At 46.1% G+C, this 25,065-nt stretch overlaps 1 protein-coding gene across 1 annotated transcript in view; it reads right to left on the bottom strand.

Moving 5' to 3' along the window:
• Positions 1-25,065, bottom strand: part of FRMD4A (FERM domain containing 4A) — a 367,232-nt gene that overhangs the window by 84,072 nt on the left and 258,095 nt on the right. The window contains exons 4-5 of the mRNA XM_066550978.1: positions 16,194-16,288; positions 9,077-9,169 (exon numbers count right to left, since the gene is read on the bottom strand). Of these exons, the coding sequence (XP_066407075.1) occupies positions 9,077-9,169; positions 16,194-16,288 (188 nt within the window). The remainder of the gene's footprint in view (positions 1-9,076; positions 9,170-16,193; positions 16,289-25,065) is intronic.

The following is a 25,065-nucleotide window of genomic DNA, read 5'->3' as shown; positions in this document are numbered from 1 at the left end:
TATGTCTGTGTGCAGGTGGGCAAATTCAGCAGTGTTGGGAAGGCGTTTGGACACCAGTGCTCTGTCCTTGCAGTGGGAATAGAGGAATTCAGGACTGCCAAGCACCTGAGCTGGTGGGGTGCTTGTGTGCACGGTGAGAGAAAAAATGAGCAGCGCTCCTGATCTCCATACACTAAAAGAAACTGTCAAATACAAAATATTTAGCATTGCCTCTAACACCCAGCTCTAGACATATCCTGTCAGCCTGAACTTGGCCATCTATCACCTAGCAGGACCAGGCTCTCTGCAGCTGAGTTGCTGACTGGGCAGATAGACTGTCATAGCATTTGAGAGCACAAGCCCATGTGTTTACTGCCAAGCAAAACCTGCCAAATGGTAAAAATATTTCACTGTGATCTTCACCACAGTGGTATTTCAAAACATGACCACAGCAAATGGATGTCATTGTCTACTTCAGGTGTCTGTCTTTCCTGAGGCAGTGATACCACCCTCATTCTTGTCAAGTTTGAGTCTGGTGGGAGCCAGCTAATCCAAAAACTTCTATTCACATCTTTCCCAGCTGGCTGACTCTGATCTGGTTGGGATGCAGGACAGACGTGTCAGCAGAGCTCAGTAACCTTCTCAGTGGACTACCCCTTATTTCATTATTACAAAGGAATGGGTAAAGGAGAACACCCCTTTTCTGCCTCATCCATCCTGAGGTCTGGCTCATTATCCCTCACCGCATCATTCAGAACCTCAGAGGATAATTTGAAAAATATGAGAACATTTGATAACCAGAAAAATTGTATGTGTTGGTATAATGGACTTAAATGCAGATGTCATTATGTCCAGTGTCGCATGCTAAATGAGAATTCTGGCCAGCACAGGCTGCACAGCTCCTTTTATGTTCCAGCCCTGTTTGCTAATAGTCATGGCTACACACTTTTATGTGCTGCCACTTAGAAGCAGACAATGCTCATGCTAAATAGTTGGCCTGTTAAGTAATCAGTCAGGAATGAAAATCAGCTAAAAAGCTCCATTTACTTCTCCTTCTGCATTGATTTTGCTTTGGATCCCATGCCATGTCTCCTCTGCTCAAGCCCCACCACATCCAGCACCTGGGATTGGTATGCAGGGGACAGGAGGCAGCAAGAGAAACCTGTGTCAACTTTTACCTCATTGCAGGGGAAACCATAACACTGGAAATGAATTTGATTCCAGAAATACAGGGAATCACAGCTAACAAAATAAACAAAATTAACCTGAGCCTATCCCCTCTCTCTTTCTCACCAGCTGCACTATAGTATGAAGTTGTCTGCATCTTTACCTTCTGTATATCAATTTTTCTTGGTGCTTCTAAAATGTTGGCCTACTGAATCCCTGGAAAACCATGTGCTTTGGGGATATTTGCTCATTCCTATGCCTCATCTTCTCCATGTACAAAATACTTAGGATTCTGCTTTGGAATATATAGAGACTGACTCTCTTCATCTCTTCTAGTCTGTATATCCTGGGAGTCTCTGCAAAATACCAAGTGCTCCAGTATGAACATAGAGAAGGGAAGGAATCAAGGTGGAAGTGCAGCTACATTCCTCCCTCATATTTGGTTACAGCATCAAGCAAAGGCACTGACCTGAGTATAGTAAGTCCTCTGCCCCCTACCCACGTGGGGAACCTGGCCTGCCCATGCTATAAAACCAGCAACCCAGCTCAACATAGTCTGTAAATTGCTCCACCACTGCAATGTCCCCTAGAGCTTAGCTTGGCTTGCAAGAGGAGTGCATCTTTGCACAGAAAGATGTGGTTTTGTACAAAAGCTGTGGCAGCTCCTCTTGGCTTGGAGTGATGTGCTTATCTGTCCCAAATGTGAGGTGAGGGCAGTGACTGGATCACAGCAGCACACTGCCTTCCTCCTCTTTTCCCTCAGTTACCAGGGGAATTGCCCCTCAATCTCCTGAGCATCAGCTCAGCCCTCTCCTGCTCTTAGGTCATTACCAAGAGTCACATCTTGGTTATCAAAAGTAACTTGCTTGGTGCACTGTCTCACATAACACCACCCCTCAGTAGCTGGAGAGCATCTTTTATTTGAGGATTTAAGACCATTTTAGGAATAGAAATCCCTCCAGCTGTCCCATGTGTTGTCAGCAGCACATGAAGGAAGGATTTGTCTGTCAAAGCTGGCATGAGGGTCATTTATTTACTGACTCAGCCCTTGGTCAATGCCATGGTGATGGGACCCCTCATAGCAGACCTTCCTGTTGTGCACTGATGACAGCCCATCACACCCACTGGTGTAAGGTATGAGCACACAAATTGCAGTGAAAACAGAAACAATGTCTGCATGATTTTGACCCAGTCAGAGAATTCGTGTGTAGGCCCTGACACAGCTACTGCAGCTTGATCCAAATTAGCTACAAATCCTACACTGACAGAATCCATCATTTCTGCATGGTACCTATCATGCAGTCTAAATGCTTCCCAAAATTAGACAAGACAATGCTGCCAGCATCAACACATTCAAAATGTGGCTCAAAACAACAAATTTTCAGAATGCTGCTTTTTCTGCCCCCTCAGGTAGCTGAATGGAAAGGAGAAACAACTTATCCCCTTCTCTCAACACAGCTCACTTATACAAATATATTCCTAGTTAAGCAGAAAACAGAAATGATGTTATGGGACTCGAGAGCCAGACTGCTATTAAGATGTGTGTGTAATGGATGGCTTAGCTCAGAGCTGTGTGCTAAGTAGCAGAGCCCCATTAGTTCTCTTCCTCAAGCAAAGGTCGGTTTTCACACAAGTAAATCTTCTGACTGGACAGAAGTTTCTCATATCTCTAAAGAGCCTCTGAGGAGCACAGCCTCCCCGCAGGCAATTTATTACACCTTCCCCCGGGTGAGCAGAGCAGGGGGCCACCCTGGGAAGGCTGCAATAAATTGTCTGCAGGGAGCCTTGTCTTCCAGCACAAACAAGGTCTGAGTGGCTGTATTTATACACTGCGGCTGCCTGGGAGGAGGGGGTTTGCAGGGCTGCCGGCTTTTGGGATCTTCCTGCTTAGCATACACACAGCTGGTGCACACCAAACAGCAAAACACATGCTGTGCAATGAGATCTGGGCTATGGCAGGGACTTTAGAGACAGAGCAGCTCACAGGAGCCCCTGAAAGCAGATTGGTGGAACTGGCTTGATTATGTGGGCTCTATATTCTGTTTTTTGCTATTGTTTCTACAGCATCCCACAGCAGTGCACAGAGGTGTAGAGCTATAATGTGAGCAGGAGATGGCTCTTTGTTTCCCCTTATATGTAGCACAAACTCAGGGATTTTCTGGCTCAGTACTGGTACTGGGTGAGGGAGACAGCACAGCTGCAAGGAGCTCTGGGAAGAGACAGCTATGAGAATGTCCATGTGCCATGGACAGCTAGCCATGAGAATGTGGATGGAGCCTCCCAAGGAGCTGAAACATCTCAGGGCAGTTCCCTGAGCTCTCCTGGGATGATCAAGCTCCGTGGCAAACTGGGGTCTGGCACTGCCCTCCTTGCAGTGCAGAGGGTTCTGCACAGGATGAAGGAAGAACAGAGGAGCAGAGTGATTTGTGTGTGTGTGTAATTTTGCCCCAGCAACTTCTCCTGGGTGGTAACAGGTGTGATGAAGCTTGGGTGAGAGCAAATTCTGCCACTTCTCTTCCTCTCCCCTGGCTGCAAATTTAATGTGTTTGATAATCTGTTTGTGCATTTCCCCAGCCCCTGTAAACCCCAGTTTCACACCATGGGGCAGAAAAAGGGCTGTCTGCTCCTTCTCCGTCCTCAGAGGGGAGAAACAAGAGCTGGTGATTCCCTCACTCCCTGTTTGGAGCAAAGTGTTGGACCACCACATACCCTTCTCTGCTGTGGAAAACTCTGGATGGAGAAACACAGCCCATTACGTGCGAGAGAAATAAATTGCTGAGGTTAATTTTGTGTGGTTCTATTCAGCTCTTCCTGCCAAGGCAGGCTGCTGTCATCACAACCCCTAATCTCATTTCTTGGAGAGAAGCAAAGCTGAGTGGATATGAGTGGCATACACAGCCATGGTGTGCTGGGATCCCACGTTAGTCAGCTGGGGAAGCTGGGAGCAGGATACTCTGAATCTGCACCCCATAAGTGTCTCTGGCCCATGAGTGAGGCAGAAATGCATTTCAGTGGCAAGTTCTAAGGCCCAGTTAGCCCTATGAAGAACAACTATCTCTCTTCCTTCCCAGGTCAGCTGTTTTCAAATGGCCTCTTGCTTCTTTCACTGTTAGCATTAGTCCTTTTCTAATGGAATACAGGTTTAAAGATGCCTACAAAGAAGAGCTGAAAGACTAAAATAGCCTAAGGCCTCATTAACAGCTGAAATCTGGTCCAATTCCATTTAGATAGCCAGGTGAAACCATGTAGATAGGAAATGCTTCCTCAACCCTGACGGTGCCAACCTGCTTGAAATAATAATTTTAAATTTACAGACTTGGTAGGACAGAGGGATGCATCAAGTGAATAAGCCTACATCTGAGCAGGGCTCTGAGGTCAGAGAAGAGACACAGGTTTTATAAGCTTGCAACTTGTTGAATTCCAAAGCAGTCATCTTTGGATGAGTCAGATGAAATAAGCCAGATTAATTGCTCCTGAAAGGTGACTATTTCTTTCTAGTGGTTATATAGGGAGGTTGCAGTAATTAGCTGAGACATAGAGCTGTCTGCCAGGTAAAGATCTCAGAGCTGGTGTGGTGAATCTCATCTCAGACTGCCCACCTGCCTCAGACCTGGGCCTCCTCCAGTGCACACAGAGCTATTTTCCTTCAGGTTAAGGGGGCACAGACACCCAGGAGCTTTCACTCTGTGTTTCACTGCCAGTCTCTTATTTAGGGCCACTTTGTTCTGTAGTAACTGTGGCAACCTGGCAAAATGTCTGGCCTCAATATTGAGAGTCCTGAGCCCCCACAGCTCCCATGCTGACTTCAGCCTAGCCAGCGTATATGAACACATGCCAGATGTTGCTGAACACAGGCATTCCTTTGTGGGAATACTGCCAGCCCATAGATACAAACTCTACCCCACAGTGTATTTGAGTATTGAGGATTTATTTCACATTTTGTTCCATGCCTTTCTGAAAGAAAAGCCTTTCCATGTGAGACATATTTTGATTTAGTGTGACGACTGCTGCAGTGAGTTGTCACTGTTTGGCTGGTGGAGTTGCCCTGAGAACAAATATATTCATTCCTGGGAAAAGATCCACCAGTGGAGTGAATTTTATTTGCTAAGCTTGTTCATATAAATTAACAGCATGACAAACATACAGAAGATAAAGAGATCAGACCCATGCTGGTGGTTCCTTTGCTAAGGATTGCTAATCTCACATGGCCATTGTTTGAGGATGAGAACTCACTGCAGAGCCTGGCCAGCTTTGCTCTCCATGAACAAACACTGTGTCTGTGCTCTGGTTCTCTCTCACATCAAAGCTTTACACAAAAGGAGTAACTCTGCCTTCTTTCTGTCTGTATGAGTCTGAGCAAAATGCTTCCTTCCCAGCCAACAGGATGTACCTGTATCTGGACCCTGCAATCTCTATTTACCTTCTTTGCTGCCCAGGTCTCCACACTGTACTCAGTTTCCTGCACTTTACCCCAAGGCTCATGGTGAGAACATTTTCTCTGTTCTCTTCTGGCCTCAAAACACCTTTGTAAAATCAACTAATCAGGCAAACCCTAATTTCCTCATCCCCATCCTTTGCTTCTCCTGGACTTCAGTGGTGACTCTCATCTGACTTGTAAACTCTCTAAGACAGGGAATTAGCTTCTCCAACAACCAAGCCACCAGGGCTATAGGAAGCCATCTAGGGAAGCTAATTCTAAGGTGAGAAGTAATATCACTCCCATTCTGTTGCCCAACATCCCTCCTCCTCTGCAAGTCTACATGGCACTCCCTCTTGCTTTCATGTGTGTCTTTAGAGCCATGTAAACAGATATTAGAAGAGTCTTATAAAATAATATTGCACAATAGCCACGGGGCAGTTCACAGCTGCCCAAGAGTTCTGATTGCTTCCTAGATTCCTATGCTGTTCTCAGTAGAAAGCTTTCATTGAAGCATGAGATGACAACCTGAAGACAGGGAGGCTTCAGTAGCTGTGTAAATGAACAATGGAAGAAGCAAATTCTTACAAACCAATGCTAAAAACATCCTTCTAAAATCCCCCTCCTTTGACACAGTGCTGTGAAATTTTTGGTCTTTGATAACAGAAGAGAGGAAAGACACTGGAGATCAGTGTTCAACAATGTCAAACCCCAAGGAAATGTGTGTCAAAAGACAAAGCTTCAACAGTGCTGCAGAGATTTAAAAAAAGGGAGGAGAATTTCACACTGCAAAGCTTGTGAAACTTCCTATTTTAGGCACAGTTCTTTCAAGAAGCCTTTTCTTAAGAAGGCAGGCTTCCCTTTAAATGTACTTTTAGAGCAGGCTAAAATCTGTGGCATCTTTGGTGGGCATGCTGCCCTTCAGCATTGCTGCAGGAATGTTGAGGGTAAAAACCATTTGATGGTCACATTAAAAGTGAAAATGTTTTCACTGTAGCTTTTCCTCTTCACAAATCACCCTTTACTTTTCTTGCCTGAGGCTTCATCTCTTCAGTAGTTATGCAGTGTGATTGAACTGTACATTTACTTCAACTAGAGGGAAAAACCCACACAATTACTAGATCCCGATGCAATAAACAGAATTCTGTGTCATGAGCATCTGGCACATCCAGTTGCTTGTATTACTTGTATCTCTCCATTTAGGACTCCCAGCATCAACCTAAGCTTTGTCAGCTGCAATGCTTGGGTAATGCAAAAAGGCATCTGCAAGCACAGGCAAGCCTTTACCTGTGACAGAGTAGGTGTCATGGGCATGAAGTTCCTTACAAATTAACACATTTGTGATTAGGTATAGTACAGCACTAATTATCTCTGCTTTCTGCCTGATGGCAGCAGGGGAGAGGGAGCCTTCTGTTTATGGTATGTTTATGAATGGCTCTGCAAGCTGCTGCACACCCCCAGATTGTGAAAATAAACTCCTGTCTATTGGTGGGTCTCTTTAGAACTTTCCTTTAGCCATTGCTTTGGTTCCCAAGCCAGAACTGTGTAACAGATATTGTGGGGCCTTTCCATCTTCAGCCATCTGGCTGGAGTTGGTGTCTTCAATTGCCTTCTCCTCAGATCACATTTAGGAATGGACATGGGAACTCCTTATGTGCTGGGAAACTTTTTCAACTTCTGCCAGCATTGACATCCACAAGGGAAATAAGCAGCAGAAAAGGCACAGTAAGTTAATGCCCATTTCTAACTCTTGAGGCATCTGGCTCCTAGTCCAATCCAAGTTGTAACTCAGTGTGACAACCCACTCATTACTGCCATCAGCAAGAGTATAAGCCCAGAGTCAGTCTGGTTTTCACACATGCAGGCAGTGAGTTTTTCCCTGTGGATTGAGATTCCAGAACGGGAGGGGTCACTCATTCACTAGCTGTTAGATGGATCTGTATCCTAGGATGCCTCTTGGCTGGGATCCCGCTAGAATGACTGGTCTCCACTGTGCTGCCAACTTTCATAAAACAATACAGATGGCAATATTTATGCTTGTTGAGTGGTCTTTGAAATGAATATGAGAGTGGCTCAGTAGCACAGGCTTTCACACATTTTACAGTTCTACTCTGAAGCCCAGCACTTAGCTCTTGCTCACTCAGGGCTTTCCCTGCTTTCCATGGGATCCCTGTCTTAGCACAGGCTTCCCAGTTTGGCCCCTGGACAAGATATCTGCTAACTGACTGGCTATGTTCTCAATGAGCATCAACATTTTCATGTAGCTCTAAGCACAGGTGGATCTGTATCTCTGAAGGTGCTCAGCTCTAGATCTACCCTTACGGTTTGAAGCACCCAAAATATGGACTAAATTCTTCTCTTGGGAGATATCAGGCTAATTCTGGACTCACAGGGCTTTGTGCAGTCTTGATTTGTCCCAGGATCTATCCACCACTAAATATGGGGCCATAATGGAACAAAGAGTCTCTTCTCCTGAAAAGCCTGCCTTGTAATGGAAGTTAAATGAATGACAATCACTATGTGGAGGGAAAAAAAAAAGCTTCACTCAGGGGAAGAAATTCAAAAGTAGGTCTTCATTTTTTTGTGGGTACTATGGAATGAATGAGAGTGATGTCAGATGTAATATAACACTGGAGTGGAAAGCCTAACAGAGAAAGACACAGTTACGCTGCGCTGGCTTGTTCTAGACATGAGCTATCCATTAAAAGTAAGTCAAAACCCTCAACTTAATTTTGTACATATGCCATCCCAGCCCCTGGCCTCTCTCTGGGCGTTTCAAAACTGCAGGAGCAAATTTGTCTTCTCAGAAAATATCTCCCTTGGAGGCAAAGGCACTGTGTGCATAAAAGCACTGCCAGCTTCCAGCAGCTTCCAAACACTAACAGTTCCTTGTAAAAATCCCAGATGAAGTTTGAAGCTCCCAAACTGCCATAATCTTCATTAAAACTTTTATAGTCTGGTCCAGCCATGTAGAAACCAACTGCTGCCATAAAATGCCATCATTTGCTGTTTGTGGGTAATTCACTGTAGCACTGAGTTCAGAAGGTGAATATGACAGCACTGTACAGGGATTAATTTGGTCTCTGACAGAATGCACTCTGTGGGCAATCCACAGAGGAGACTGATGGCTCACCAGTGAGGAAATGAGTGTTTTCCCTGCAGGTTGCTGGCTCAGGTGGGTTATCCTGGCAGAAAGAGGGCTTTGTTCTGCCACCCTACTCAGCTTGGACTTTGCAGCTCAAAGCCCACAAGTGTAAATACATAACATCTGACCTTGCCCTCATACAACATTTCCCTGTGGACAGCTATGGGTGTCAGTGTGGCTACTACTTGTTTACAATTGTGTGAGAAGAGTTTGCAAAGCCAAAGAGCTCAAAAGAGACCTCTGTGGAAGTGTTTGTTTGTTTGCCCACAGGTGTTTCTGAGAAACTGACAGCCTCTCCTCCTGGCCTCCAGGAAAACAGGCTGTCTGTAGCTGTATCCCATGGGAAGGGCTTGCCATCAGGCACTTACCTGACACAAAAGTACAAAACAACTGGTCCTGACTTTTTGGGGAAGTCATGTTCCAGCACCCGGCGGTCCAGCTGAAGCCAGTTCAAGTGTCCCCTGGCAAGAGAAGAGACAGTTTTGAGCCTGGCACCAAAGAGCTTTCTCACTGCTCACAGCAATGAGGTCTGAGGTGTTACAAAATGTGAACCAAAAGGTGTGCTATTTGCCCTGGACTATTGCATGGTATTTGAAAAACACACAGTAAATGTTTGAGGAGCAGAGGCGATATCATCCTGGCAGTGTTTCAGTCTGGGAATCGAACTGCTAAAGTTCAATCTGTCAGGGTGAAAGCTGGCAGCACTGAGCAATCAGGACAGCCCAAAATGTTATAAGCTTCACCTTTTTATTACAGGCCCCTGGAGCAGTTGTATCATCAAAAGTCTGTCAAGATTTTCATTAGAAATCCGTATGGTTAAGAGTTTCCACGACACCTGCAGTATTTCACTCAAGGCTAAACCTGACTCTACAGTCTCAGACAGTTTATTTACCACCCAAATGCCTGCAATAGCCTCTCTAGGTTTGCCCAGCCCTCCTTTTTCCTTCTTCAGAGAGCTCTTGAAAAACAGCTGTTCCGTGAAGCGTTCCAGGTACGATTACCACATGCTGCTTTTCTTTTGCCTAGATGGTACCTGTTGTTATTTTCTCCTATAATTTATCCATTCCTGCCTTGCTGCTGGAAGCTTTGCTGGGCAGGAGCTCTGTTCTTTGACACGTTCCCCACATTGCAGAGTGCTGTGTGTGCATGAGAGGTACTTTATAAATACCATCATTTGTATTACAGGGGGCATCTCGCTCCCCAGCTGAGATAAAGGCCCTGTTAAATTAGGCACTGTGGAAATACCTAGGGTGACATTCAGGCCCCACTGAAGCTGGCCAGATTTTTTCCATTGCCTTCAGTGATGCTAGGGTTGCATCCTGTGAGCTTTTGGCTGTTGATTTCAGTCAGACCAGATTTCACCCAGAGGGAGAGGCAGCCCTTGCCTTCAGTACTCTGCTGTCTAGATGAGCAAAGGGAGAGAGAGCTGAAATGATTTGGGGGAGAATCTTGCAGCAAATAAAGCAGGAAATGGAACTCAGATGTCCTGAGCTTTATTCCAGTGCCTATTCACCAGCTCATGATAATCCTCAAGAATAATTCTCCATTCCACTGAAAATGAAAAAAGAGAAAAAAACTGCCTGCTTTGAAAAAAAACCCCAACTCTTAAATTACCTTCTAGGATTGCCACAAGCTTTAGCAATGTACCTTGTATATACAGGGTACATTGCTAAGGCTTATATATACAGCAAAGGACACATACAGCAAAAACACTCAGCTTTCACAAGGGTTTTCATGTGCATGAGCTTTGGGCAACTGAGAAACCCTTTTACAAAGTAAGCAATGACATCCCTGTAGCAATTTAACTGGATTTACAGCCCCCCCACTCCATCTTTCCCAGAAAAATAAATAAAGGGGAAAGTAGCACTTTCAGGAGGCTTTGAATCACCTGGCTTCAATGGGAATTTCTGTTTATGTACTGTTTATGGAGGTGCAGAAAGGATGGGCAGCTCAGGGACCTTCCTGCCCGGGCAGCTCTGGAACCCTGCTGGGACATTGTGTGTGCTCACCTCAGCACAGCATGCTGCCTCAAGCCAAGGGGTTCTAAATTACTGCTGAGCTCCACCAAGGGCTTCTAAATTACTGCTGAGCTCCACCCATCACTCTCGTGGGCTCAGGATCAATATGTCAAGAAAGAAGCTCTCCTCAAATTTTGCCGTGTAGGAGTCAGGCATTCAGTTTAAGCAGCTTTTGCATCTGTTTTGCAAAAGTACCAAGACTCAACTAGGTACCAGTGATATGTGTGGAGTCAGGGACTTTTCAGACTCATCTTGGACATCTTTTGGTGTACAAAAGGAACAAAGCTTGTTTTATCCCCTGCTCTAGACACCCATGTATTTCTTTCCAAGATATTGTAACTTTCAGACAGCTTTTTCTCTAGATAAAATTTTAAAATAATTTTTTCTCTATTGTTTTCACTTTATGTAAAAGGCAGCCTATACTGTGCATTAGGGGCAAAGACGTGCTGGCAGTGTGTCTGCTGGAAAGGAGGGATATAATGCAGATTTTCAAGCCAAACTGGTCACCCCATATGTAGCCACTGCAGTACAGGGGCTGAGGACAAGTCTGCCCAGCCTGGGATCAGGGTGAGGATTGCCATATTAACTCATCTTGATGTAGGAACTAACTGGTCTTGCTCTGGGGAGGATGCATAGCTGGGCATGCAGCAAGATGCAGGGGTTTTCACTTCCATCATTTCTGCTGCTGGCATGCTAGTGTGAGATCCATGCACCATGCTAGTGTGAGATCCATGCACCATTCCCTCTTGCTCAGCACAGATGTGTACTTTAACAAGGTTTGGCTTTTAGAAGGCAGATACTCCAGGCTGTCAAAAATAATCCCCACGGAAAGATTCTCAGCCTAAAAACGTAGAGGTATCTAGCCTTCCTGTTGCATCCCCCTTCTTGAAATCTGTAATTTTACCTTTTTTTTTTTTTTTTTTTTTGGTCCTGAAGTGCTGCTCTGCTGCTTTAACAGGCCTCAGGAAGGCTGAAATTAGCTGTGAAGGCTCCAGTTACACGTGGGATTGAAACTAGCCATGCTCACCCATTCCTAGCCTAAGTACAACCTGAGCATTTACCATGTAGGCCATAGTACAAAATGCTGTCAGAGCAAGGAAAAGCCCCACTAAACCTGACATCCTATGCTGAAACTGTCCAGTTGCATTTGTATCACCAGTGCAGCAGCCACCAGCAGCTGATGGTGTTACAGACCAGATCCCACTGAGGGCGAGCTGTTGACAATGGACTTACTGTCTACCTCTGTGTTTATTCAACAGCAATGTCTGGGTTTGCCTAACGTGCACAAGGAAGGGTTGAGAAGCCATGGTGCACAGAACAAAAAATCACTTCAAGGTATTTCTTATTTTGAAAAGACTTGCTCTTTTCATTCCCATTGCATTTTAGCAGGAGCAACTGGTAGGTATATACATATGCATACCAATTCCACATTTATGTTGATCACATACACAGTTCTGAGTACTGGATTGTCTCATCTTCCACACTGGATAACACATTTAATTGCCACCGAGTTTTTAGGTTGAAGAGTTTCATTAGTCTCATCTGCATGGAGCTTAATCCAAAGCTCCTTCAGAGGAGGAAGGTCACTTAAATCCCTGCCAGGAGCTAACTGCTCACTGTACTCAATTACTACTTACAATCTTTCATCACTGGGGGCTTCTGCACTGCAGATTGTCAGCTAACTCCTTGTTCTGAAGCATGGCATGTAGAGAACAGCAGCAGTGAGCAGTCCCTGGTATCTGCCTGTGAATGTGGGCTATCAGGGAGCCAAACTCCCATGCCACTGCACCAGAGAACGCTTTGCTCTGGAATCTGTCTTCCTGTTGTCAGCAGAACTATTCACAGAGCACAATCCCATGTAAGACAGGGAAAAGTATGGGAATATAACCCTAGGCATGTAGTAATCCTGACAGTTTTCAGGGACCAATTTAGGCAGCTTGCACTGGGATCCCATTCATACATGCCCATGTCTAGCTGGATTTCCTTCACAGTTCAATTTAGAGACACAAAGTAGCTTTTGTTTGACTATTGCCATCGATTTGTTCTTTCAGATATTTTTATCAGTGTATTTAGAAATAATGGTGCAAACAGTTTTGGGGGACCTATAGGGAGGTCAAGTACTGGAAGCCAGATAATTTTCCTCTTGCTGGTTGTACTCATGTTGGCAGTTAAACTGGTGTGTCAATAACAACCCCATCATCACTTTAAGGAAAAAAACCTGGGTCCATTTAGGATACAGAGTGAGTATGGATTTTGGTGCCCAGGGTCCATTTTGTTGATTGTGTGCTGTAGTTCTGTTTTCTTTTATAAGTAAAGAGTGGCACATCAATGAGTACTTTGCCTCCAGGTGGTTCTGTTTATACAGTTTTACTGCTTAGTGTCCAGTTTTCTGAAAAGTGGATCCACATTGATTTGTGTTAAAAAGGTATTTGGGCCAATGAACCAACTCACACTCTTTCAGTGTCAGACTCATTCTGAATTAAATGGACATTGAGAAAAACCAATTCACATAATATAACCCACATAAACTATTTATATTTCCATCAATTGCAACAGAAACAAAAAACCCTTTAAGCTCACAGATTTTCTCAATTACTTTTGAAGAGGCTGAGAAGCTCATGAGGCCATAAGAATTTAACTATACAAATTTTCCAACACAGTGGACTTGGTGATAAAGGAACTGGTCTAGTGCCAGAGCAGGACGTTATTCTCTGAGCTGTGCCCTCTGTTGGACCAGCTGTTCAACCAGGATGTGGGACACCTGCTCCCTCACTCTGGCTCTGCCACATGGCTGGAAAGTGGAAACAGGCTTCCCCCCAGCTCCCAGGGATGAGAGGGTATTCCAGGAAAGGGTGCTCCCCTGCTCTGTGGGATGCCAAATTTGGTAGCTCTTAATGGAGCAGGTGACTCAGATCTAAGGGCAAGCGAGGGATGTGGAAACCCTGTCCATGGCCCACATGGGCAGTCTGCAGTGAACAGAATCCTGCCCGCTTGCTCTAAGTGACTGCTGGAGGAGCTGATCTGAAGGGAAGGGGTGGTTAGTGGACATTCATAACCAGCTGAACTAAAACCCAAGCTCTTCCCCCATCCCTTTTCACTTCTAATCAAGCAGGATATTGCTCCTCTGGCTTCCTGTGAAGCTTGGCCCCTGGTGTTGTACAGGGACACCCTTTTGACCTGTGCTCCCCTGCAGTTAATGGCTCACACTATAAAAGGTTCCTATGATCACTAAAATAGGAGGCGTTATTCTCCCCTCCATAATAGTCTGACAATCTAATTTTAGTCACGCTGAAGGCAGTAATGACCCTGTATTATCACAAGAAACTATTAAGTTGCCAACGCAAAGGTTGTTCCTATTGATTTTCTTCTAAGGTTGTCATGATAGAGCACAACTAATGAATGGAAATCCCCAGTCTAAATAATTTCTAAATAAATTACTCTCATAGAGCTTTTACTCTTAAATAGAAGAATTGATTTAATACTTTAGTGGCTTTTCTTCTTTCTAAACTTGCCATTTAGCCGACTACATTTATGAACCAGGCTTGTTCTGTTTCAGCTGGTTATGAGTCCCCTTCAAGTAAAGCACATGGAAACTCAGTGGAGAGTGAAGAAGTCCCTGAGGGCTTGTGTCACAGAATTAAAGGGTTTCTTTTTACATTCCTGGTCTGTATTAGCTAAAGGTTTGGGTTATGTGCCCTGCAAACAAACGTTAAGGGACTGTTTTTACTACTTTTTCAAAAAAAGGGATTTTTCAAACTTCCATTTCATATTGCAGGTTAAGATCTGTGGTATAGACAATCCAGTTTATTTTCTGAAGCTGGCTTGGGACATCTATCTCCAAGACTCTGCCCAAGTCCCCAGCCATATTCTTTGGCTGTGTTCAGTCAATTAAAACAATTGCTGGTTGTGCCAACTCTCTTCAAAGCATTTTACAACTGAAGAGGTAATACTTTTGTCAGAGTTATTTTCACAGCACTGAAGAAGCCTCAGTGCAAATGTCAGTGTCACTATGGGACAGCAGAAGGGCTTCAGACCAGCTAGGACTTATTGCTTGTTTCTGGGCTGTACTTCCTTGATTTAGTGAGGTTGTCCCCAGATCTTTCATCTGGGCTGGCTGAGCATCTCCTGGAAAGCACATCTACAGGGCTGAAGGTGACCAAGTGAGTGGATGCCACCACCTCACCCTTTGAATCCTGCCTGGACAGTGCAGATCCATCTGCATCTGCTATGTAGCTTCAAGCTCTGCCAGCTCTCACACTTCCTCACTTTGCTCACCCAGTTAAACCTGGAAGTTCCAGGGGAGGCTGGGTCTCTCTAATTGCTGACACCTCCTCATTAGCTTCCCTTGCTCTCCCAGAGGGGCCCTGTGCCCACCCAGCTGAACTGAACTGAGAGCTGGGACTTGCTGCTCTCTGGTTACAGTTTGAGAGGTGCCTTGTTTCTCACCTGTGCTCTTGGGACTGTTAAGGGAACATTTTTGTCTCCTAGTGTGCTGTGGCTTCCCTGCATGGCTTTCCTGTGCCTCTCAGGCAGCACCCACTGAGTAACTTGTTCTCTCCAAGAATAAACACAGTGATAGGAGCAATTTCTTACTCCTGCTTTGTAAAAGGCAAGTGCCTCCTACTGTTTCCCCTTGGAGGATTAGTCTCATTAATTTGTGTTGGGTTGGAGATCTACAGGGCTGAGCTACTCATGTCAGTGAGCTGGGATGGATTCTGGGATCTCATCTGATCTGGGTCCTGCTTCTGCACGTGCCTGTTGCTGAGCATTCCTCCATCCTCGGAGCTGTGTCCTGAGATGGCCTCAGGCTGTCCAAGGCAGGTGCTTGCCAAAGGATTGACTTTAGAGGGGTGATTGCTGCCGAGATGAATGCGGATATGTTTGTGCAATTATCCCGCAGCCTCTGATTACCCGATCCTGAATCATTATTCCAGCAGATAATTTACATTTCCCTGTCACTTCAGCAGGAGAGAGGAACTGGCTCGTGACAGCAATACTGCTGACTCAGCTGTTCTGGGGACACAGTGCTGGCTTGAAAATCTTGGTTTTTTTAAAATTATTTAGTTGTGGGAAGCCTCTTCCTGATTAACATACAATGAAAAAACCTATTGCCAACCAAGGTGGGTGTCCATACAAGACACAGTCCATATGCCAAGGATGGTGTAACTCCTGAGAGAAAACAGCTGGAAAAATGTAACAGGGTGGTGCAGTAGCACTGAGGGGTCACAGTCTGGGACTAATCATTGCCTTTGGCAGACCTTTAATGTTTCTCTGGTGCAAATTTTATTCTTGTAATTTAATCTGGGGGTACATATGGCCTGTCCTGAGACAAACCCTTAAATTTAGTGGTAATTTAGTCCATGCCTTCCTAGACCTTGGTCTAGGACCTTGGTGTACACAGTATTTCTACACCAAGATTTTCTGTAACCAAGAGTTGCCTCTTAAGTCTTTGATTTCTCACACTTACGTTTCATCTGTGAATGCAATTCCAAAGTACTCCTTCTCCTTCAGGTTGAAATGAGATGCCACCAAGTCAAGCAGCTCCTTGGCCAAAAGCTTTGGCTGAAAAACAAAAATGAAATAAAGTGATTAATGAGGAGAATTGGATAGAACTGCACTGTGCTTGAGGAGGAAAACACTATCCTTGAAACTACTGCACAGCTGCTGCTTTTATGTTCCCTCTGGTGTTCAAGCTAAATCTGCAAGGAACATTAGCTCCTTGAAATGAGCAGTAGTTTCCCTTCTAGGTAAATACTAAAAACCTGGCAATTCTGACCTATTCAGCACTTAATGTCTCTGCAGACAGATGATTTGCTGCCTGCCAGTGCTCGGATCTACCAGGACCAGCCCACTCCTGCCTCTCTGATAATTTTACTTGTTAAAGCTTTTTATCAAGGGCCTTTGCAAACACAATTCAGACACCCACTCTCTCACACACAGTACAGATATATGCTCATAACACTAAGAAAATACATAGTGCCAAAAGATAGGATGTGACGGGACCAAATGAGAAGTAAACGACAGAACAAAATAGTTTCCCATTCACTATTGCTTGTCATATAGAGATAAGGATATATCCTCAAATTTAGGCACTTGGATGGAAAGACAGGAAAGCAGCACACACTTTCAAAATACTCTTTGTAAGACAAAAAAAGCCAAGCTCAGAGAAACAGAGGATGGTTCATTACTGCCTTTTCTGCAAAACCTTAATTGTCTTTTAACTCTAATGTGTTCTCCTGCCTCTATGAATTTTCATCTGCTCTGCTGGGCTCTGGTTCTTCCAACCAGATTTCTGAAGCCTTGGCAATAGCACAGCTCATCCTGTCTCTTGTAGGAAACAGGGGTACAAAGGATGCAGATACTGCAGCCTTGTAATAGACCCAGATGCCAGAGCTGCAATTGTTCCAGCAGCACTGGCACAGCTGGGGTCAGAGATCCCAACAATATTCCCTGGTGACCACTTATAAGGATTTGGTCTACAAATCTCTGTGCTGCAAACCTCAGTGGAAATAAAACTGTCTGCAGGCTTGACTGCCCCAATGAGTCTGCCAAGCAGCTGAGTCAGTTACCCCAGACATGAACCTGTTGTTAAATGGAGGTGAAATTATAATGCTGTACAGAAAACGAGTGGCAGGGACATCAGAACCCTGCTGTCCTAATCAACTGCTCTGTCCTATAAACACAGCTGTAGTAGAAAAAACTCTCTGATTTGTACCTAACTTTCAAACAGATTCATAAAACTCAGACTGTCTGAAAATGTCCCTAAACCCAGCACTATCACAGTATCTGACACAGCTGGGACAAACTTCTCTGTATATTTCCCCGTTATTCATATGAGCATCACAGCATTTTCTACCCACCCTATGGGGACATGCAATGCATGGGGGGTTTCTAGGTCATGCCAGCAAAGAAAGAAACAATAGCTGTGCCTAAATGCAGCCCTGGCTTGATGCAGCTTCTGAATGAATATGAGAGAAGCTGCTGTGTAGGAGGAACAGCCTGGCAGATAACAAATAGGTAGGATGCAACTAGCTTTGTTTTAATTCCAAGTCAAATTTCTCAGGCACAACTATTGGAGGCTCTGTTATGACAAGACTGGTGACTGCATTGACCTTCACTCCTGAACAAGCTCCCAAATGGTGCTCAGAGATGAATGGAGCAGGCATGGGATCATGGTCAGGTCCCCTGTCCCCTAGAGTCCAATCAAAGACCCAAGCAAAGAGCACACCAGCTACACCAGTCTCACTGGGGGCTTCTCAGGTACTTCCCTCCTGGCATTGTGCTGAGTGGGATGGACATTTGCAGCATCCCTGTCTCCTGCAAGATGAACCTCTCTTTGTCAGAGCATTCTAAGGACAAGCAACAGTTTGACTTATGATATACACAAATATTGTGATGAAGAGGATGGCAAGACTGCCAGGTGAATTCAGAGATACACAGGGTCAGTGCAGGTAGTTACTGGGGGCACTGGGTGAGTTTTCAGCTTAACAACAGACAAAGGAGAGGGAGGAAGAGTGTTTGTTTCCTGTTGTAAATGTACAGTTTGAAGCCTTGCTTTTCCCCTTGCCCAAGGGTCCCTGCTCCTTTCTCTTCAGGGTGGCCCAAATTCTCTCTGCACCAGAAAGGGATGTCTTCACAGCCCAGAGCTACAAGAGGAGGGGTGGGAATGCATGGCAGGACTGACTCCTCCATGGCCAAGGCTGTGGTGGGGACAGTTGGTGGAGGTGAATCCAGGCACCCCCATGCTGGAGTGTCTTGCAGGCTGGGAGCTGCGTGGCTGTCACTGCCTGGTGCCCAGTGCTTCTGTGTGACTCAGTTATTTGACAAACGAGCAATTGTGCTGCCAAGCAAGGGAGTGAGCCATCAGTCAGCCTGGCTGGGTGTCTCACCTGAGAGAGCAGGGTGGGAAAGAGTGGTGAAGCATCATGTCTCAAACACAACAGAGTTTTCCCAAGCCTGGGTTAAGCACATGGAAGTTACAGGTTGAGCTTTTGCAAGAACGGAGCTTTTGCAATAAAGAGTTGATGTGTAAGAGGCTGCCCATGGAGATGGGGAAGGTGTGGGTCCCTCTGTGCAGTCAGACAACACTGCCACAAGGGACACTGGACAAGGGAGAAAGCCCCTTCTGCTCTTCAGTCACATCATAGAGAAGTGATGCTCAATGTCCCTTGCCCCATGTACTGGTGTATCAAGAGAGGAGCAGCACCCATAACCACCTGCTTTCACCCACCCACCCACCCCAGCATGGGTAAATGCAACATGCTGCTTCCTTATTCTGCTGAGTGAGACCAGGCTAAAAAAGCCAAGGAGAGGTGGTTAGCATGGTGTGACAGCTTTCCCATGCCCAGTGCCCAGAAGTGGATGTTCTTCTCCCAGCACAGCCCCTGAGGCTCAGCAGGGGCACGATTTCCAGCACCCTTGCAGTGAGGCCTCCTCCAAAGCCTGTGGTAGCAGATAAGGCAGGATAACCCTTTGCCTTGCAAGATAAGGGAAAAGAACAATAGATGCAGACCCAGCACTGGAGTGGTGCCAGGTTAGTTTCTGGGCCAGAGTCCCTGAAGAGGCTTATGGCAGTGAAGTTAAGCCCTGCTAGTCCCCTCCAAGATTACTTTCCTCTCTCCCCTTAAGCTCTGCAAGGTTATTGTCCTTTCCAGTGGAATGACTCGGGTGTCCTCCCAACACAGACAGGCAACCTGAGTGTTTGCAGGGGAGGAAGGTGTCTTCTCCAAGTGGCAAAGACTCCTCCAGACAAACCTGCCCAGCAGGGATAAGGCAGGACAAGGCAGCCAGGCAGAAGCTGAGCTGCAGCCTGTCCTGCTGTCTCAGGAGAGACCCGCACGCACGCGGGATGTTCGCGGTTAATCTTCTTGCCATTCGCGATGGGAAGGCTGAGCAATGACCTCCTTTCATGCGAGCTGCACAGACAAAGAGCTCATTAGCAATGCCTGTGGCAAGTTGTTTTAATTCATTATTAATTTCTGGACTTCATTTTCCAGAGGGAAAATTTTGCATTAATAAAACTTCCATCACAGATACATTGAAGGAGATGGGGACTGGTCTGTGAGAGCAGGGAAATCAATAGAAAGTGGGCCTGGGACCTTCTGGATTCAATACAGTTGGATGGTCAGCAAGATGCACCCTGTGCATCCCACAGAAATAAATCAGGGTAACAGGTGGCATTCCAAGTAGAAGTTGAACCATGTCCTCAATGATGCAGAGCTACAGAGTTGGACTGTGTCACCCTGGGAGCTGCCCAAGCAGCTGTGGAGACCCCTCTGCATCTGCTGCTCCTCATCCCTTTCCTACCTACACCTTCCTGGAGTGCTCCATGTAACCTGTATCACAAAAAGCAGCCTGTGGGGCTGTCACAGCTGCAGCTGGCTGGCCTGAACTTGGGATGGGGAACACCAGGAGAAATCCTTCATCTGGGCTGGTGAGGGCTGAACATGCTTTGCTGGTGGGGTAGGCTGTCAGAGCAGCATTACACAGCCAGGGAATCCCCTGCTGCTCCCTCCTGCTACAGGACCCTCTTTTCAGAAAGGCATGTAAAGAACAGTGTTCTGTAAATCAATTGCTATTGCTACTAGAGAAATCAGCAGGGACCCAGTTGTAGTCCCAGCACACTGGAGCTGTGGCCCTGGGGAAGAAGAGTCTGCTCCTGCTAAGTTCTTACTTCTGCCAGGAGGAAAGGCTGAGGGCCCCACACTCCTGTGTATCCGAGTCTCTGGCACAGACACTGGCCATTTATTATCCAAACCCTGTCCCTGAGGCTTCTCTGCATGGCAGTAACCTGAGTGCTTTCTTGGCTCTGGATCCATATTTGTACTCCCCAAATCCTACTTCAGCCTGGAACAAGTTACATTTTGCAGCCTGGACTTCCTGGACTTGCAAACATGACATTTTCTATACAACCTAACACATCAGGATCCACCTGCCAGATATGATGGCACCAAACCTTGTCCAGGGGACTCCTGATACTCTGCAGAGCAGACAACTCTGCTGTGAAGTCAAGCCTGACTTCAGAGCGCTCTGAGGTTTCCCTCTTGGAGAGGCAGGGGAGCAGAGATGGACTCATTAGGGGCTGCCTCCTTGTTAGTAGAATGACCCAGACATCCTTCCCTGCTCCCTGGGCCATGCCAGAGAGGCTTGTCTGAAATGATAATGCTGTGCATCCACAAAGCCTCAGCAGTGAGGAGCACAGTGAGCACATGGCTGGGGCTCTTTGCAACCCTGCAGGCTTGAAGCAGTGAACTCATTCCCTCCTTGCCCTCCAAAACAGCTGAAGTTTGTTCAAATAATGACTTAGAGGAAAGGGAGAGCTTTATTAGTGGTGTCAGGAGGTGGCAGGGAAGGGGCTGAGCCTTACTAGCAGCTCTGTGACTTGAACTTGCCATGAAGAAAGATGATGAAAAAGCACCAAAGGCAATGCAGGAAGGTCCATATAGGATCACACTTGGCTGACACTCCAAGAGATGTCTCCCTGCAATTCCCCATTGCTTAAAGGGCCCACTCCACACCCTAGACTACAGGTACAGCCTGTGCTAGCAAAAACTACACCAAGAAAATGTCAATGCATGCCATGTCCTAGCTCTGTCTGTATCTCCTTGCCTCTATTTAAAGGAGAACTCAGCACTGGCAAATTAACCACAGGGGATGAGTCTCTCTTCCATGCACTCCAGTTATCTCTGCACAGAGGCACTCTACAGGTGTTTCTTCCCAATTAGACACGATGGCAACTTCCCTGAACAACAGCAGAGCACAGAGAGCACTGAAGGCAGGTAGGGAGGGGAAGGACAAGCCTGAGAGCTCCTTGGAAAAGGGAAGCTGCATGAGGAATGATGATTCAAACTGATTCAATGTCAAAATCCCAGAGTTTCATGGCTCTTTGATGCATTTATTGGATGAGTTCATATTAGCATGAGCTCATTCATATGGGCTGCTGTACCCACTGTGGGAGCAGGCTGGGGTCTGCTCATGGGACACCTCCCCAGTGCTGAAAAGAGGAAAAGGAGGATGTGAGATACAGGTGATACAGAGCAAGACTTTGCTGCTCCAGGTGACACGAAAACCCCATTTTGGTGCCTCCTAACACCAGCCACAGTCACTGTCACACAGGTTTAGTGATAATACTGGCTTGTTATAGGCATGTGCTAGCCACAGGATGGGAGGAGGAGGAGGAAGAGGGCTTCTGGGGAGATGGATCTCTTACAGACTGGGAGAAGCCTGGCACCAAGCTGTAGGGAAGGGATGCCATCCAAAGGGACCTGTATAAGCTTGAGGAGTGGGTCCACGGGAACCTCACGAGGTTCAACAGGGTCAAGTGCAACACACAGGGTCAGGGAAACCCCTGGTATCTGGTATTCCCCAGAGACAGGCTGGGGAATGAAGAGATTGAAAGCTTTATGGACAGGGACATGGGGGTACTGGTGGATGAAGAGCTGGGCATGATTCAGCACTTGCAGCTCAGAAAGCCAAATGTGTCCTGTGCTGCAGCACAAGAAGCATGGCCACCACGTTGAGGGAGGTGATTCTTCCCCTCTGCTCTGCTCTGGTGAGATCCCACCTGGAGTGCTGCATCCAGTTCTGAAGCCCTTAGTACAGCAAAGACGTGGACCTGTTGGAGTGGGTCCAGAGGAGGGTCACAAAGATGACCAGAGGGATGGAGAAGATCCCATCAGAGGGATGGAGCTCCTCTTTGTCTGACAGAGGCAGAATGAGCTGTTTCTGCCAGTCATTGTGGAAAATACAGCAGAAACACAAGCATTCCAGTATTAAATACTCAATATAATTAAAAGGCAATGTTACTGGGATTTGAGGCAGAGCAAAGAACTCTGGAATCATGTGTTCCCCCAGTGGAAAGACAGACTGCCCACTTTTGGCAGAGAAGCATGTTTCTCTATGACAGCTTCCCATTAAGCTTAGAAATGAGTGAGTTATAGAGAGAGATTATCTATCCACAGTCCAGCAGTGCCATGAATAAAAAACAGATGACATGGTATTAGCAGCTGCTGGTGTGTCCCTAGAAACTCAGGCACACACAAAGTATATTTCATTGTTTTATTAACTGTCAAACAAGCCTGTCTGTTCCCCCTCCCCCATGTCGTAGCTTCTCCTTAATTCTCTGCAGCAGAAGGTTCCTGGGTAATGTATATTTCCAACATATGGACAGACACGTGCCACCCAAATCCATCCAGCACAGACCCACGTTGAGCTGTGGGAACCAGGTACCTAACTCACCCCAAGCAATGCTTCACTCATTGAGGTTAAAAACACTGCTACCATCCACTGTCTCCTTGCTGGAGGGACTTACAGTGCAAAATAGCACAAGAATGCAGAGATGAGACACTGCTAAGCCAAGTGCTGCAATGCTCAGCACTGATTTTGTGCTAAAACCCAGCTGTGGCCAGGCACAGGCTCCAGGACACAAACCACTGGTATTTAGCTGTGAGCAGGTTTGGTTTCTGCAGGATGGACTGTGAAGTGTGCTTAGTTCAAACCAGCCTCTCAAGTCCTGTTGATTTGGTCAAATTTTGCTCAACATTCAAAGGCTGAATGTTTGAAAAATATATTTTTGGTGGCTTGAGTTGCAATGCAGGCTGGGGAATGCGTGCAGTGTGGCCAGTCCATCAGCAGGAGAGGTGAGGTGGAAAAGGAACAGTTTGCATGAATGCAGAGCAATTCCTCCCATGGCTGTGCCCAGGCAGTCCTACCAGGCAGGGAACAGGGCTGCTCCTTGGGTCTGCTGGAGCCTTGGGCAGTGTAATCAGGAGGAAATGAAAGTGCCAAATGCTGCCTCACACACAATTCTTCCCCTCCACCGACTATTAGCATTTGCTAATGAAGCAAACTCCAGGTCCTCCCCATGAATTAGATCATCAGCTAAAACCAGCCACAAGCCTATGGTCCAACACCATGGAGATAAGGGCAGTAAAGAAGCCCATACAGGCCCTGTGCGTTCTGACTCTGTTCCTCTGGGCATTGGTGCTCACTGTCAGCAGCCTTATCTGCTGAAAGCCAGCAAATGCTCCATACTCACCGTGTGCAGTGCATTGCCCCATGACAGCTATGGACTGGAACTCCTTCCCTCCCCTGCTTCCTCATACACAGAACACATAATTCTTTCATCCAGGGGCCACTGAACTGTCCCTCGCTTGCAATTCTCCTCTTGTCAGACTGGGTCTGCCAACAGCTCTATCAACCTCTTGTTTAACCCCTTTCATGCATTTCCAAGAAAAGAAAAACCCAAAGTCACTCCATATAATGTTGTGTGAATACCCAGTAAGGGCCCTTTTGGTAATTATGTCATCTGAATACAGGGTAATAATACTGTACAGAACTGCTCAGGCTAAAGGCTTGGGGCTTTAGGGGCTGCAATTCCCCTTCTGGGATAGATCCTCTATTCCTCAACTCCACGTTATTATGTCAATTTATGGAGTGCACATAATCAAAGCAGGCTGGGATGTAGTTGGGTGAAAAATTATTCATTGAAATGCAAAATGCCTGGAGAGGGAGAGCCTTATTTTTTATGATGGAACAGCTGAACTCCGTCAGCACTGGGGACTGGCAGCAGGAGCACTGCTCGTGCTGGCACGGGCAGAACCTCCTTCCCAAAGTTAGAGTTGGCTCCAAAAATCTCTTTTCTTCATTACATAAGCAAATGAGACAACTTGCCTCCAGCAGCCACCTCGGCAATGTGGAGGGTGGTGACAGAGTGCCACTGACATTTTTTCTTGGAAAGTCAACATCCGCAAGTTGTGGGAATTAAGATTTATTAGGGTCAGAGAGAAACAGACAAAAAAATTCCCAGGTTTTCTAAAAAAATCTGTTTGGTAAAAGGATTAGAAACACCCTCCTGACAAGTTGCCTCAGAAACATTCACAGATATCTGCATTTGTGGGTTCAGTTGATACCTGGCACTTCATCTCTTAAGTCAGAAGGCATTGCTGATACTCTCTAATTCCCCTATATATTAGCAATGGGAATCTGCTTAAATAACTTTGCAGTCACAAAAAGCAAAAAGCATGAGCTGGCCAACTCTGCATGTGAAATTCATGTCAAAACCAAAATGAGAAGCAGTTGTTGGGATGAAAAAGACACTTTTGGGTCTCTAGCATCCCTCCTCCCTTTCCTGTCTGATGCAGAGGCAGCTGCACTCTTCCCCCATTCAGAAGGGATCTGTGTCAATGCCCAGTGACCCCATTCCTCTCTGTTGCCATCTGTATGATCCCACAACTCCTGCAGAGTTTTCAGGTGACTGCATCCAAAGAGGCCAGCCAGCTGCAACTGGTACTGGACAGGAAATCTGCTCCATGCTCAGATCTTTCTCCCATCCACAACAA

The sequence above is a fragment of the Molothrus aeneus genome, chromosome 5 (assembly GCF_037042795.1).
Source record: "Molothrus aeneus isolate 106 chromosome 5, BPBGC_Maene_1.0, whole genome shotgun sequence".
Taxonomy (NCBI): Eukaryota; Metazoa; Chordata; class Aves; order Passeriformes; family Icteridae; genus Molothrus; species Molothrus aeneus.
This window is presented reverse-complemented; position numbering and strand designations above follow the sequence as displayed.